The sequence below is a fragment of the Meleagris gallopavo genome, chromosome 6, assembly GCF_905368555.1.
Source record: "Meleagris gallopavo chromosome 6, MGAL_WU_HG_1.1, whole genome shotgun sequence".
In the NCBI taxonomy this organism is placed as follows: domain Eukaryota; kingdom Metazoa; phylum Chordata; class Aves; order Galliformes; family Phasianidae; genus Meleagris; species Meleagris gallopavo.
This window is the reverse complement of record NC_139409.1, coordinates 4642626-4659057: the sequence shown is the minus strand read 5'-3', so window position 1 is coordinate 4659057 and position 16432 is coordinate 4642626. Positions and strand designations below refer to the sequence as shown.

Below are 16432 nucleotides of genomic sequence, written 5' to 3'. Positions count from 1 at the left end.
TTCTGGCAAGGCATGAAAGGCCCATACTATTTATCATGTTTCGCGGTAATATAAGGCGAGGGAAATGATTCTTCTATCTGCCAAGTTTACTCCAGGGTAGCTCCACTGACTTGAGCGAAATTACTCCTTATTTGCCTCAGCGTGGCAGGAAGTTTTGCCTTGAAAGAGACTGCAGTTGCTCTAGGGACAATGCAAGACAAGAAAGGGAAGGGGAAAGAAAGGAAGGGGAAGGAAAAGGAAGGGAAGGGGAAAGAAGGGAAGGAAAGAAAAAGGAAAGGGAAAGAAAGGGAAGGGGTCAGTTGTATGAGGAGAGTGAATTAGATATAGAATGAAATCCTGGCTTTGCTCAATTCGCAGGGAATTTTCCCCAGTGCTGAATTTCACTCAGTAAATTAATTGCATCCATATGAAAACAGTCTATCTGTGGGTGTAGTTTTTGCTGAGTTTTCTGCAGTTCCTGTGTGTCTGAGGCCCTGACTGTAGCATATGAACTTGCTGGCTGATTTCACCCTGATTTGACAGAGCAGTAGTGGTCGTGAAATATTAAGCTGCCTTAAGCTTCACAAAAACAGGCATCCAGCTATCAGAGAGGAAAACAGATAGCACTTGGCAGTGAGGGAAGGCTGTGTGAGCTTCATGCCTGGTTTGACATCAAAGAATCCGTGCAGAGGAGGGGTGATGTGAAGTTGTCAGCAGGGGAAAATCACAAAGCTGGAGCCTGAGCCTGAGCAGGCACCAGGGGGCCTTTCCCCTCAGCCAAGGCTTCCTCTGTGTGGGTTCCCTGCTGGGTAATAATGTAGTGATGATGAGGGAAATGGCACATAAATGCTGAGCTTTCATCAGGCTTTTCTGTGGATTCTCTGAAGTATGAAGTTGTGGCACTGAGGGACATGGTTTATAGGTATGCTAGGGATGGGTTGTTGGTTTATAGGTATGCTAGGGATGGGTTGTTGATTAGGCTTGATGACCTTTGTGGTCTTTTCCAACCTGAGTGATTCTGAGTCTAATAAGCACCTGCATCACCAGAATGCAGCTCGTTTGAAGGAGTCACATTCCACTAATTCTGATATGAGCATGATGGTGTTCGTGGTGGCAGGGTTGCTTCCCAGACAAGTTGAAATCTTGAAGCTTCAGTGCTGTTGGAAATGTTAGACTCTCTTGGTTTTCCTTCTGAATGTGAAAGATGCTTCCACTCCATGGTATATGGGGAAAATCTGGGCCACAGAAACTCGTCCCTGGAACTTGTCAGTTGACTGTATTGCTGAAAAACTTCCCTGTAAGAAGAAATGAGATTGCTAAGGTGTGAGGGGGAAATAACAATAGCATTTGCAAGGGAAGAAAGCTGTAAATTTCCAGTGTGGAAAAGTACCTCTCTGACTCTGGAAAGCAGAATCGGAGCTAAATGGGGTTGGTAGGCAAGCCGTATTTCTGGAAGAGTAATTACTGTGTGGTCCTGGCTTCCAATCTAGGATTGTCTCAGGTCGTTTAACGTAACCTGGAATTACAGAACAGCATGATTTCTCATTTGAAATTTGATGATGTTTAATTAAAGCCTGAGATTTTAAATTTAGCCCATCTTCACTGGGTTTGCTTGGCAGCGTGGGTTTATTCACATATTCTTTAAACCTCAGAAGCGTTCTCTGCATCTGTGAGCACAGAAGGGGAAGAGGCAGCGGAGGAAAAGTGTTGCATCCCCTGCCTGTCCCCCATCCATCTCTGGAGAACTGCTGAACAGTGGATCTTTTCCACCCTTAGAAGCCTTGCAATGCAGATAAGGAATGAGTAAGATTTTGAAAACGAGTATTGAAAGCAAAGACTGTGATTGTTGCAGGTGGGGTTTGTTTGGCTTCTTACACAAATTCAGGCTCCTCCATTATATGTTATGTGTCCTTTCCAGTCCTATACACCTATAAGATAGAACTTCTGCGTGCTTGAAGAGTATTTCTAATGTTCTTGTACATGCAGTAGTGTTTTAGTAAGCCTCAGCTTCAACCCTCAACAAGTTGTCATAGGTTTTTTTTTTTTAGCAAATGCTGCAGATATGCATGCAGAGATGACTTTAGATCAGAAAACACAGGGGACTTTTCATTTGAGTGGTGTGACACAGTCTGCTTCATTTCTGGGATTTGTATATGAGCTTTTCTTCTGGTTAGGAATAGCTTACCAGAAATTCTGCAGCATTTCTTTTCAAGCACATTCTTGGGATATCTGCCAGATCGTTTCAGTCATTCTTCTTTGGTTTCTCATAGAAAGCTGGTAGTCCTGAAGCTGGCAGATCCTTTAAAAACAAGAAGCAGCCTCTTTCTGGAGGTATACGAGAATGGGAACGCTTCTTCCTTGTCCCCCCATGCCCAAATAGACGAGGTGAGGTGAAAGGAAGACCCACAACCAGGGCTGCCAAATGGTGTTTCCACCAGACAAGAAGAATTTCCTAGAGTTGTGCGTTCCTTCTGTCTGTTATTTTAGGAAGTTTGTGAAGGGGAGCTGGAGTGCACAGGTTGGGTGGGAATGGCTGACCCTGCTGTTGGCACCAAGTTGTCATATGCTAAGCAGATGTTCTTTGGAGCACAGCTGGTGGGGTGGATGGTGTTGTGCTCTCAGCAGAACATCCTAGGAGGAGATCACATAGGAGCTTCATGATTCAAACTTGGTTTTCTGGGGAACTCTCCAAGCCAGAGCCTGGTTCAGGGCCCTGGAATATCCTTGGGAGTCAGAGGAAATGTTACCTCTATTTTCATTTCCATGTGTATGAAGGAGGAATATTACCAGGCTAAGAGAGATGCAATGTGAGGTCATTGTTTAGCATATGCCAAGATTTTGAAAGACAAAAAGCTCAACTTTCCAAGAGACCGACAGAACTACCAGACACTTTACACATATTTCCAAGTGTTTGGAAATATTTGAATGCAATGGTAGCTGTTGGTGAGTACCCTCTTTCAGAGTTATATCTACAGCCCCTATAGGCTGTCACTCATCACCTTGTTTTGGAGGTGATTTTGAAAGATCCAGATCAAATATTATGACACTATGTGCCCCAGTTGGTGTTTGCTACTTCTGAAGTTTATTTTGCTAAAATCCATATTTCTATATTTTCTGGAATGAGTTTGGAGCAGTGCTTCCTATGCAAGTCACGAAAGGTTGGATTTATGGTGATCTAATTGTTATTTCAGTAATTTTCATGTGGAAAAATAGGATATTCTTCTGGATGGCCTTTGTTGTTTGATAGTTAGAGCAAGTTAGAGAGATACAGTTGGCTTGATGCAAAAAGTTATCATTATTTATTTATTTAGTTAGTTAGTTTGCTTGTTTAAAACTCCAAGTTATCTCAACTACCTGACATTTTCCCAGGGGACTTAAAAAAAACAAAACAAACAAAAACAAACAAACAAAAAAACATGGCAGACCTAGTTCAAATTAACTGGAGTAACACTAAAAAAGCTGATTTTTATGGTAATTGCTTCAGATCCATAGATAGATATACTGGAGTGAATATAAATGGAGCTCTTAGGAACTATTATCACAGCCACAGTACAATACAGAAATAGACACTGTGTGTTTTACAAGGGAAAGCCAAGACTTTCTGTAAAGATTGGATTGGTTTTATTCACAACAAATTTCTTAAGATATCGAGGTAGAAATACCTGAATAAATATAGAGGACTATTCATGTTTATTTCAGAGAATCCCTGTTAAGTGTTCAGCGTGATGCACTATGAAATTCTTAATCATCAGTTGCCCATCCCTGGGAGATCTTTTCATTCTCCTTTCTCCCATCTGGAGGATGCACTTTCTGCCACAAAAGAGAAATCAGACTGTTTTGTGATGTGACTGTGTCCAGAAATTCCTGCAGGTTAAATAGAACTGATCTGGCCTTGGCCAGATGGTGACAAGCTTTTCCTGGGTCATGATTGCTTGTACTACAGAGCACTTTGCTTCTGCCAAAGCATCGCTTTGCCCTTTCAGAGCAGAAGGTGAGATGATGCAAGCTGTTCAGTGGGAGCATGCTGATTTATAGCAGCAGGGAGAAGTGGTTCAGAATCTTTACAAGAGATTTGTCTGCCTAGCCGTGTGCTGTGTAGAGGGGTGGTATTTAGACCTCACTGACCTGGAGAGGTTTCCTTACATCATCCTGCAGTTGGATTCACACCTGCCTGCGGAAAGCTGATAAGAACAAAGACAACAAGATGAGCTTTAAAGAGCTCAAGAACTTCCTGAAAGAAGTGAACATTGAAGTTGATGACTATCATGCCAAGGAGATTTTCCAGGTAACAACAGCAAGCAGATTAGTAGTGGCTGTTGAATGAGGTGAAGGTCTCCCACTGCTTTCAGCATTGGGTGGAGACCTAACCTAAGCGAACTCCTAGTATCTTTTCTTGTACCAAGAAAGTACTCTTAGCTTTCAGTGCTCAGCAGTTCTCACCAATAACTGAGTTAGGATAGCACAGTGCTTTTGATGAAGCTCTGTCAAGGTGTTCTTTCTTTACTATTGAGACACAGTTTTACCTGGCCTCAGAAAAGACAGAACACAGACATGGATAATGTGAGAAAAAGGAAAAGCCAAAGTGCAAGTGCACTGTAAGTCTCAGAAATTTTAGGAGTTCTTCATGCTGTAGCCACGTGTCAATGCCTAAGGCACCTAAATCAGTTTGGTGAAATTACAAACTCTGTACAATCTCAGAACAGGTGGGTTTCCAGTGACTTGTGTAAACAATGATAAAGTGTAACTGGGAATGAATAACAAAATGATGAAAGATACGTAACATTACACCTTCACCTGGGCCAGTGTGGTTGCTCTGATAGGCCAAGGCATGTTCAGTCCACTTGGATGTGCACTTCTCATTTCTCTAGGTCCAGCTTCCTGGCTATCAGAAGATAGGGACGAAAATTTCTCTGCTGTTCTAAGTGTCTCTAAACAAGCCTTCCTCCCGAGATGAGAAAAAAACACCTGGATAAATTCCAAACTTCCGTCTTATCTGAAGCAGGATTTGAATTAATGCTGGGCAGTTTCAGAAATGTTTCTTTCTGACTAGTGGTAAACATGTGGGTCGTTGAAGGTACAGGCTGTACTCCTCCTGCTCCTTCCTGTAAGCAGATAACGCCGGAGGTTGGCAAGGTCTCACTAGGACCTTTCCCCAAAGGAGGAACAAGTTTCCTAATCCTTGGTTTATGGAGCTGTCTCTTTGGTAACTCTGCAGGATCCCAGGTTGGATGGGGCCCTGGGCAGCCTGATCTAGTGGCTGGCAACCTTGCCCGTGATAGCGAGTTGGAACTTGCTGATCTTTAAAAGTCTCTTCCAACCTAAGCCATTCTATGATTCTATGATATGGAGGAAGGTTCTCAGCAGATCTTGAAAAATTTCACCTTGCAAAATCACCAAGATATACAGCTGAATGTGGCTGGCATATTCTATGGTTTGTTCTCTACTTGGGTAGACCATGGAAGAATAGCAAGAAGTCTGGAATTCCTCTAGTTGAGTTAGATATCTCCCACTGCAGGCACCTACACTGGAAGTAGTCACCAGCACTTAACATTCCCTTTGCAATTGGTGTTCATCAAACCAATACTGTAGAACAGGGTGTGATTCACCTCATCCTAAAGGTGACACCTCATACACATCTTCAAACATCAAAGGTCTGAATCAGATGTTGCAGCAGTTAGAAGGGAGCAGCAGGATTGGAAACTTACCAAAGTTCAATTCTCTTTTTGCTTGAGGACTCCAAGCAGTAACTAAGCCCTCATTCATCCTATCTAAATGTGGGCAGCTAGTCAGAAGTACACTTATTAGACCTGTAATTGTTCTAAGCTTCCTGTATAGCCAGGGGAAAGAGAAGATGTTAATTAACCCTCTGAATTAACCTCCAAAAGGTTAATTCAAATCTCTTGTGTGGTGAATTGCCTTTAAGGAGAGTCTGTCTCACTTTATTTGACCACCGAATCCTTAAGCAATTATGTTTTCATTTTATATAGCCCTTAAATTTAGATGGACCACGAGACGCTACAGCATATTAAAATGGTGATCTTTTCTGTCTTAGTGAGTATTGCTTTATCTAGTCATGGGAAGGAAGGGCAACCAAGAGATTTAAGGGAGAGCTACAGGGCATGTTCTTACATTATTCTTGCTTTTTGCCACGTAACTGTGTCGACATCTAGATTTTAGACACATCTAAGTGAGACATATGCTATGCAGCCAGAAACTGCAAAGCTCCTGTAATTGCTCACTTCATTCCAGTGCATTTGAAAGCTTCTGACTCCTTGTGGCAAACTAAAGTTCATTCAGGAATCATTGTTCATGATCCATACAAATGAGCTGAATCACAGCTTTTTGAACTGAAAATCTAATTTGGAGCTCTCATAGCCCAAGCTATGAGGAGCCCAGTTTTACACTGTGTATCTGATCCATCCTAGAATATGACTGTGATACCAGTGCTTTTGTACTTTGTTCATTACAATCTTTACTGGCAAATAATGAACAAACTTACTGAGATATATTAGCTATAATGACTTCCTAGGAGTCATTTTCCACGTGGTGTGTTAAAGAACATCTATCATTTACAGCATCCCTGCAGTCTCCATCAGTTTCCCTCCTTATACTCCTTTTTTCAGCTGCTAAATATCACGCTCAACTTAGCTTGAGATCTGCCAAAGCCACAGTGCAACACCATACAGACATGGAAGGCAGCAAGGAAAAGATGGTTCCAGAACAGCTCAAACTCATTTTCAAAGTGTCTGTAGTATTGAACATTTCATAGATTGTTCGATCCCTGAGATGAGCCCACAGCTTTTAACCAACAGATTCTGAAATCAGAACAAGTTGAGCTTTTTCCTCTTGATTCACTTTGTGAAACGCAACATGTCATGATCATTTTGTCTGGTTTTATATGTGTGCCATAAACTGCTAGTGAAAGGCTCTGGAGGAGGTACTGCGTGAGGACAAACAGTCTGTTATTATCATCTTGCTTGGACAACTGCCAAAGCCACTATGGCCATCGCCCATCCAATGGGATCATTGGAAGGGTTAGGCTGAGATTAGCATGGTGACTAGTTAAACTGAGATGTGCATTTTGCTCATAAAACCTAGGTCAATAGCTCTATCTCTATAAGAGATCAAAGATCAAAACCAATTAAATTCCTCTGGTTTGACCAGTTGCTGTATTTCAGCTACATCCTGGTATCTGGTAGCAAGTTGTTCATTTCAAGGAAATGAAATGCACAGCAACCTCTTCTGCGTGGTCTGGAGTGCATGCTGCATGTCTAGTTCAGATCTGAAGGAGAGAAAATTTTAGGCCAAAAACCAAATAAGGCAACCAGGTCCTGCAGGCACTTCATATCCTGTTGGAGATTTGTCATCCATGGCAAAAGTTTGATTTTTCAGATGTGACTGAAATGTAAGATGCAAGTGGGCTGTCTTACCAGTGCTGGGGGTCTGTTTGCTTGCTGCAGACACTGGGAGAGAGGGAATCATCATAATTACAAGGCATTAACTGGATGTGGTTTGACTGCTGCAATTTGCTGACAAGAACACTTTGAAGTAATATAACATTCCCTGCTATGATTCCCCTGAGATCAGCTCCTGCTTTCCATTCCAGCTTGTTTTGCTCAGTCGTATTTACTGCAGAGGTTTACAAACCAGAGATAACAAAAATAATAGTTGCTCACCTCTCTACAAGGATTTCTGATAGGAGCAAACAACAAAATTCCTATCAGAATTTGCCACAGGAAAAAGAAAATTCTGATGAAAAATTGAACTTGGGAATATTTATTGCTGGAAAAGGTGTTGTCCTGTGTGGAGATGCTAGCTTGCACATCTTAAACTGCTGGTCAGCCAAGTTCTTGGCTGTGGTGCCCACTCAGCTGTGACTGAGTAGAGAAGTTAAAACCATTGCGAAGCATGGAGGCATGAAGAATTTGTATTGCAGCTCCTTGAGAAGCTGATACCTGATTTGCAATTTTGTGGGGATTTTGCAACTTGGTTTTTTTGGAGAAGAATGGGAAATTTCCATGGATAGAAGATCTTTTTTTTTTTTTTTTTTTTTTTTTTTTTTTTTTTTTTCCATACCTAAACAAGCACATGTTGAGAAGGTTTTTTTTTTTTTTTTCTAATGTCAGTTTTAATACTGTCATTGCAAGCAGTCCTGCTAACTGGCCTTGATTGTCTCTTGAAGTTCGGACCCACTAGGATCAAGGGAAAGGTCTTTCCACTTTACCTACCAGATTTTACATCAGATGCACTAGTTGTTTTTGTACAGTGCTCCACCTCTTGAGATCAAGAGGTTTATTTCTCTTGACCCTTGATTTTTTTGCTTGGATTGTAAGGAGCCTTCCTTTTAACGCATGGTTTGCATAGCATGTAATGCAGTGGAGCTCAGGGCCATTCCTGGTGCTCTCCAACATACTGATAATATGAATAAATAATGATAATAATTGTAACCATTATGTGACTAGTGGCCTTATTAATGAGAACCATTCACTGTGCTTCTCATTCACTGGCCAGTAACTGTTTCCAATTATTTTGTGTTCTGCGTTGTGTAGCCCTGGTGCAGATTACGGCTGGCATATGCCAGAAGGAAAGAAGGTTTTCACTCCTTCTCCCCTCTACGTTTACAGTACTGTGACAAGTCCAAAACAGAGGCTCTGGAGGATGATGAGATAGAGGAATTTTACAAGATACTGACAGAGAGAAAGGAAATAGACACAATCTTCCAAAAGTACTCAGATGCAGAAGGGCTCATGTCCTGCCAGAACCTGGTGAGGTTCCTCTATGAGACACAGCAAGAAGAAGATGCTGTTGTTGCTGCTCCTCCCTTAATTCAGAGATACGAGCCCAGTGAACGAGGTAAGTTGGAAACCCTGCTTGCTTTGAATTAAAATCTTATTATCTTGATGAACTCCGAATTGCTTTGCTATTGCTTGCTTCTACAGCCCTGTTGTGTTGTTTTGTTTTTTAAACCATTTCTAAAACAACAGTCTTTTAGGGGAACACCAGCAGCTTGAGAAAAGAAGGAGAAATGAGAATCTGGGAAATATTTACGTTCATATTTGGCTTAGGTACTATGAGCAGCCAGAATAGGGGTTGACGTAGATTTGATTAGAGAGCAGTGGCATTCCTGTGGGAAAAACTCTGATGGCTTATTCAGATAGCAGTCATCACATAGCTTGCAATGTGGCAATGTTTCTGTTCTTCAAAACAGAGAAACAGATAAATGGTTTTGTACATGAGCACGTGAAAACCCACAAGGTGATGAGATCTCTGAGTAGATAGGCAAGAAGGTGAAGCTGTTTAGGAAAGCAATCGCATAACCGTCGTTCTGCTCAGAAATTAAGGAATCACAGACTTGGGCATTTTGGAGGACATGTTCAAGAAATCAGTGCAAGATCATAGGCTCTCTGCACTGTTCTGGTAGAGCTTCAGGAGAGGGATAATGCTTTGCAGATGTTGGATTTGAGGGCTGGATTGAAATCTAGCTCAGTCCCTCAAGATGGGGAGATATCAATCATCGTCTGACAATTTCTGTGTTGGTATGAAAGAGACCTGAAGTGCTTAAATGGAGATTTTTGTACTGCAGATCTCTAGAAGCAGGTGAGATAAGTGTTGTGTTCAGCACTCTTTAGGTCATACCAAGGACAGTAAATGCCAAAAAGGTTCTGCTTGTGAAGGGATTTTTAAAATACTTTCGGACAGATGAAGCTGTCACTGTCATCTGAGCAGCGTAAATCTCTCTACCATTAGCTGAGTGCCTAGGGAGCATGTTTTACCTTTGAGACCATTGGGGATCAGCAGGCACCATGGTGAAGATGACACCACAGCTGTGTCAAATATTAAGCATGGGGTTTCTGTCTATTCATCTGGCAGCCAAGAAGCGTAATGCCATGACCAAAGATGGTTTCCTGATGTACTTGCTGTCTGATGATGGGAATATATTCAACACATCCCACCGTAAAGTTTACCAGGACATGACTCAACCTCTCAGTCACTACTTTGTATCATCCTCACACAATACCTACCTTATGGATGACCAGCTTACAGGCCCTAGCAGCACAGAAGCCTACATCAGGTAATGTACGTGTGCGTGTGTTTGTGTGTGAATGTGTTTAAGTACCTGTGAAATGTTGGTTTTTTTTTTTTCTTTTTTATAGAAGACATAAGGTGATTAAGTCATCTTACAAGACATCTATACTGCCAGATACAAGAGAGCCAAGAGGCAACCTCTCATCCTCAGACTAGGAAACAGCGACTAAAATAAAGTAGCGACTATCTCAAGTCCCAAGCTTAAGGGAGCAGAGAATGAAATCTGGTCCAAGTTACTGAAAGTAGCTATTTGAATTCCTCTTACAGTATCTTCAAATTGTGGAATTACCTTTTGTCTTGAAAAAAAAAAAAAAAAAAAAAAAAAAAATCCACGATTCTTACTGCAGTGATTTAAAGGATTTGTGTTATCTGAAATGTATTATTGGGAGTTGCATAAAAGAGGCAAGATCACCTCCAAGGAAGTTAAATCTTTCATAAAAAAACTTTGATTTGAAAGTAGATGAAACTAGAAGTATGGATGTGTGGAAGGGAGTTTCAAATGGGAATTCAGTCTGTAGACTCAATTTGGGAAACTGGCCCCCTGCAGTCTCCCCAGAGGTAATTAATAACAGCTTGGAGGATTCATCCCTCAGATCTTATCAGATCTTATCAGATCTAGGTGAAGAACACACATCATCCCGGCTTCAAGATCTGGCTTCTGTAGCTGACTTTCTTTCTTCCAGTACATTTCTTCTCGTCGCCATCTTTGGGAAAAGACTTGGGACACAAATATGAATGTCCTTTCTCACTTAACACTTACTGTGTCTCCTTCTTCAGATAGCCCTTAGTTTGGGCTTTCAATGACCTCTTTTCTCAGATCCCACCGTGCCTTCCTTGTTCAGCCTTCAGCTCTGTTCCCCTGAGCTCTCCTGATCCCATCCTTTCTCCATCTGCTTTCCTGTTTTTCCAAGCTCTCCTTTCTATCTTGATCTCTGAACTACCCATCAACTTTCCCAGGCAATACCTGTGACTGATCCACTTTCTGCCTTGAACCCTGAACTTCCTATCTGTCTTCCCAGGCAATATCTGTGCCTGATCCTGAGCAGGTTGTTTAAAACCCAACCAGGTCCCTTCTTTGTTTCCAGAGCCCTCACCAAAGGTTGCCGCTGTGTGGAGCTGGACTGCTGGGATGGCCCTAACTCGGAACCTATCATTTATCATGGCTACACTCTCACCTCCAAGATCCTCTTCTGTGATGTCATTAAGGCCATCAAGAACTATGCTTTCAAAGTAAGGATTGGGAATCCTGAGACTCTCTAAGATTTCTCATACTATACTGATAGCAGGTCTCTGCTCTCCCAGCAGAGAGCTTAAAATTGAATACTTCACCGTAACTTTTCTATGGGTAGAAGATACGTGCTTCGTCTAGGCATCCAGGTTCTGCTTTCTGAACAGATCCATTCCTGGAAGTTTCTGGTCAGGCAGGGCACAGCCTTGGGATAAGTTAAGTCTGTGCTAGCACAGCTAGATGTTGGACGCCCCTGCAGTTAAAATAATGCCCAATTTCTTGAACATACATGGTAGGAAATGCAAGAAAACCCTTGATTTACTTGGCTTTGATGCCTCAAGGTCTACTCTTACATTGGAGGAATTATATCTGTGTGTGTTGGAGGGATTGATGCAAAGGACTGCTTAGAAGCTCTGCTTTAAAAGGAACAAGCAGGTCTGGATTCTTATGTGGCAATGCTAAGCTAGCAGCCTTTAAAATCCTAGCGTGTACTTTCTGCTATTTTCCTTCAATGCATTCGACTTGAGAACCAATACCAAGTTTTCTTTGGGGCTATAAAGCAGTGACAATGGCAATGCCTTCAGTACACAAAATATCTAGGGGGCCACAGAGAACCAGATCAGGCCTATGTGTGAATTCAGGAAAGATTCATGTCAATTAAGGATCAATTAAGCAAGCCTCCCTTCCCCTGACTTAGGAAGATTCTCTGACGACGGTGTGAGTGGAGAATGGAGGCACAGGGAGCTCCACAAACTGTCCCACTGAAGGAATTCTGATCCAGCCCGCTGCCCTGTCCATGGGATCATCATTTCAGCAAGGCATCAGCATAGATCTGAGTAGCTAGTGCACACCTGAATTTGTCCTTTTTTTTTTACTCCCTGTTGCTGACGCACTCATTTCCAGAGAAATCAACAACGGAGTTTATATATAGGATGGTAAAATTTCAGAGTTCAATTATGATGGATGTTACTGTCTTGTCCTAGACTTCACCGTACCCTGTCATCATCTCCCTGGAGAACCACTGCAGCCTCGACCAGCAGAAGGTCATGGCTCAGCACATGACAACGATCCTGCAGGACATGCTCCTGGTCGCCCCGATTGATGGAAGCAAATCACAGTTCCCCTCCCCAGAGGTGAGCAAGGCCACTCCTAGCACATTCTGCCCTCTGAAGGTGGGACAAGAGAAGTCTGTTCTTGCTGGATGCTAACTGGGGAACCAGTGGAAATTACACTTGCTGACAAGTAGAGCTTGCCTGGGTGCAATGGTAAAATAAGAAATAGGAATAGTTGTTAGAAATACCCTGTGCACATCAAACTTCAAAATGAACTGCTTCTTGTTTGTTGTGTAAGGACTCAGAGGAGATAGCCCTGAGGAACTAAGGACACTTCTGGTCTGTTTACTGAGGCATGGCGGCGTCCTTCATCCCATAAGGAGGGAATGCAAGGGAGCTGAGTCCTGAGGATCTGTCTTGTGTCTGTTCCCACACCCTGAAACTGAATATGGCCAATCCTCTGAAACATAGAGAGGTTGCTGTGGAAACCCAGGCTGTTGATGAGAAAGTCATGAGAGCTGAAAGGACAACTATAATTATTTGTCCCTTGAAACCCAAGGGGAAAAGCAGCACAAGTGGCCTAAAACTGGGTCAAGTGTGAGATATCCTTCCACTGAGAATGGCCTGGGCTGGGATGGCGGTGTGGAAGGGCTTATGGAAGAGTCCTTGGAGGACAAGGGAAGGTGGGAGGTTACCTGGAGGACAGGTTCCACTGTGATTGCTATGAATTATGGCAGTGTGAGGCAGTGAGCTGAGCGTGGACCCTGCAGGGGGAAGGAGATACGCAGCCCTCGTAGTGTACCACTGCAAGAATATCTGGTAATTAGGAAAAAAAAAAAAAAGAAAAAAAAAAAAAAAAAAGGAAATGGAATCTTCATATGAAAAAAAACAATTTGTTTCCAAAAAAAGAAGCCAAAATGTTCATCTGTTTCCACCCTTTGTGTCTGTGTTTTCTTTCTTTCTTCCCTCCTGATTACTTTTCAGAACAGACTGTTGTGTGAGTAGCTGCCGTTCCCTTTATATCGCGTTTCGTTGCTAAAGAAATCATTTGCCAAGAGTTGGAGAAGGGCTAGCCAGGGCTGGAAGGAGTTTGTGGGTAGGATAAAGCTGACAGTCAGCAGGGGAGAAAAGGGGGGGAAACGAGCCACCCCAAATATCTTGGACTTGGTTGGACTTGATGATCTTGAAGGTCTTTTCCAACCTGGGCAATTCTATGATTCTATGGTTCTATCTATCTTCTACTTTTTCTCCCTCTCTCTTTTCCTCATTTCCTTTTCTGACTTTCCCCTTTTTTGGGAACGCTGTGCCTCACTTGATACAATGCCTGGCGCAGAAGGAAGCTGATCCGGGTTGGTCCCTCAGCACTAGTGCAATAAATTCGGATGAATCATAATTTTTAATGCTGCTGCTTCAGCGAGACCTTTGCACTGGCAGACAAGTGGGGCCTCCATTTCAGAAGTGACTCTTCCCCAGTGAGGTTACACCCAGCATGGAGGCAGGTCTCTGCAGGCTCTTAACTGAGTTGGAAAATCAGCGTTTTCCGTGTTACGTGCTGGCTTGTTATTTATCCTCAGCGTAGGATGGGGAAAGCTGCTGACAGCCTTTCAAAACACCACCTTGTGACCAGGGGATGATATGAAGAAAGAAAAGTGAAACACCAGGGAAGGAAATGTGTGATTTGTGCTTAAGGGGATGACCCCAGCTTCCCAAAGATGTTTTTTCCCATTCTTGTGCTTGTCTGACCTCCTGCTCTCTTTGCCCAGGTGGACACCTGGCCCTCGCCGGAACAGAAAAGCCCAGATCTACCTTTACTGAATGGATCTGGGATGATCCCCTCCAGCGGAGGGACTGATCCATTTAGTTTAAAAGGAGACAAAATACCAATGTAGTAACACATATCCTTTCTCTTCTCTTACTTTTCCTGTTTTCCTGCCATGTGAACTAGAACAGTGTGTTTGTGGAAAACACATTGAAGCTGAAGCACTAAGAACAAAAAAAAAAAACAGTAGAAACCCCTTAGATTTTTCCACTTCCTTGTGAAGCTGGCATGGAGGAGCCAGAGAGAATGTAATATATTTTTTTCTTAGAAAAAAAAATACAGGATTCACCACTGGGAGGAGATCTGAAAGGCTGTAAATAAAAGCAGGCAGAGCAGAATGAGTAAGCAGGGCAACGTCAGTAATTAAAGGAAGATAACACAGTTTGTAGTCATACTACCAATGCACAGTACAGCCCTGGGCAGGCATCTCATTCATTAGGTTCCATTTAGGAATGGAGTATCGGGCTACAAAAAGTGTCCAAATACTTCTATCAAGCTTCTCTCTTTAAGTCCTGATCATGAATTAAAGGCCTATAGGATAAAAAGCCAAAAGCCACAAAAAAGTTCCAGGAAAGCTTCAGGTCAATGCCAGGGCTGTAGGGAAGAGGTGCTCCAATCTTTGCTACTGATTGCTTACTGCAGGCCTTTCTGCTTAATTCCTGATCTGCACAGGGTTCTGCTGGGGTTCTTTCCCCACTGTCCATACATACCAGCTAGAAATGATGCAAAAACCCATCCCTAGGATGAGACTAAACTAGCTGCTAACATTCAGCATACCAGGCTTATTCCATACCCCTCTAGCTTTTTGATGTTGGACACCCTTCACCATGGGGATGGTTTTGGGCTGAATATATTAGCCTTACTGAGTGACCCTTCGGACCATGAGCACCCCAGTGCAGTGACTGGGGCTCTGCAATCCCACACCCAGCATCTGTCCCATGGATCAAACCCACTGCTGTGCCCAGTGCCCCATTCAGCATCACCTTGAGCCATGCCATTCAGCAAACACATCCAGGATAGCAGCAAGGCAAGGCTCAGCACAACTGACCTGAGATCTCTCCCTTGATAATGTGTTTCTTCCCCATTTTTTGGAGACTCTTTTCATCCTTTGATGCTGCTCATTGTAAAAACCTGCAGTATCTAAGCTCAGGTGCCCCGACAGACATCTGCAGATGGAGCAATGCTTTGAGTTGGTGCATCAGGTCTGCACATCTCCTGAAAGTGAACGTGTTAATCTCACAGCTTCTCTGACATCAGATAGGTATGTTCATCCTGAGAGCAGAACGCAGTGTGACAGTTAGCCTTTGTGTATCTATGTACTTGAGCACATCACTTTGGCTGCTTATGAACTAGTTAGTATAAACAGGACAGTTGGAGGTGTAGTTCACCTCTTTCCAGGCGGCTGTCTAATCACATCCTAGGGGTGTTAATTTTCTGTTGACTCTAAAGGAGGTGTCGAAGGCACAGAGTTTGTTGAGGTGGCTCCTGTTAATATGCCAGCACCACTGGGTTGAACATTGGAAATTAAACTTAGCAGTGGCTGTCAGGTCACTAATAAAGTCAAGAAGCTTTCAGGTAAAATAAACGCATGTCTGCAGACCTTTTAAACTACTCTGCTTGTAACAGCTTTGCTCCTGATAAAATGAACAGTGCTTTCATTTAAGACAGGTGCCCCGTCCCAGATCATAGGCTTCCAAAGGGACCAAAGCCATGTGTCAGAACCATTGCACATACAGAGCTGAGCTTCCTTTGGTGTGCAGCAGAAAAGGTGAGAAAGCAGTGGAGCTGCACTTCTGGAAATCTAAGGCAATGTATGGTTTACAAGGGAACATAAGGAAGTAAAAGAGTTGCATCAGTTCCACCATGCTACATGTTCTCAGTGCACTCCAGCATGCTTGTAGCTTTTCCTACTTTCTTAGTTATGTTCCTCTTTGGGCTTGCCACAGGCGACTGGAATAGCTCTATGGTCTACTTGTTGAGTATTTATTGAGCATTTCAGCTAATACTTCTTCTTAAGACAAGGAATCTACTCAACGGAGCCGAACTGATGAGCTTAATGTCTTTCCCCTCAGGCTAGAAATACTTAATATCACATGAAGGGGAACAAATTCAGATGGAGCAAATGCATGTATGTATATGTGTCTGTGTCTGTCAGCTTATTTAAAACCTCAGTAAAGTGGATCAGCACCCAAATTTTGGACTTTGCTTCTTAATATCCACAGCACATTCCTCCCAGCTGCCTTTGTGCAGCTTTTGAGTGACAGAGTG

The 16432-nt window shown here is 42.8% G+C and overlaps 1 protein-coding gene across 2 annotated transcripts in view; it reads left to right on the top strand.

The window, feature by feature from the left end:
* Positions 1-16432, top strand: part of PLCD1 (phospholipase C delta 1) — a 49472-nt gene that overhangs the window by 24496 nt on the left and 8544 nt on the right. For both annotated transcript variants that reach the window (XM_010712325.4, XM_010712324.4), the window contains exons 4-8: positions 4135-4264; positions 8604-8832; positions 9850-10051; positions 11151-11295; positions 12277-12426. In XM_010712325.4, the coding sequence (XP_010710627.1) occupies positions 4135-4264; positions 8604-8832; positions 9850-10051; positions 11151-11295; positions 12277-12426 (856 nt within the window). The remainder of the gene's footprint in view (positions 1-4134; positions 4265-8603; positions 8833-9849; positions 10052-11150; positions 11296-12276; positions 12427-16432) is intronic.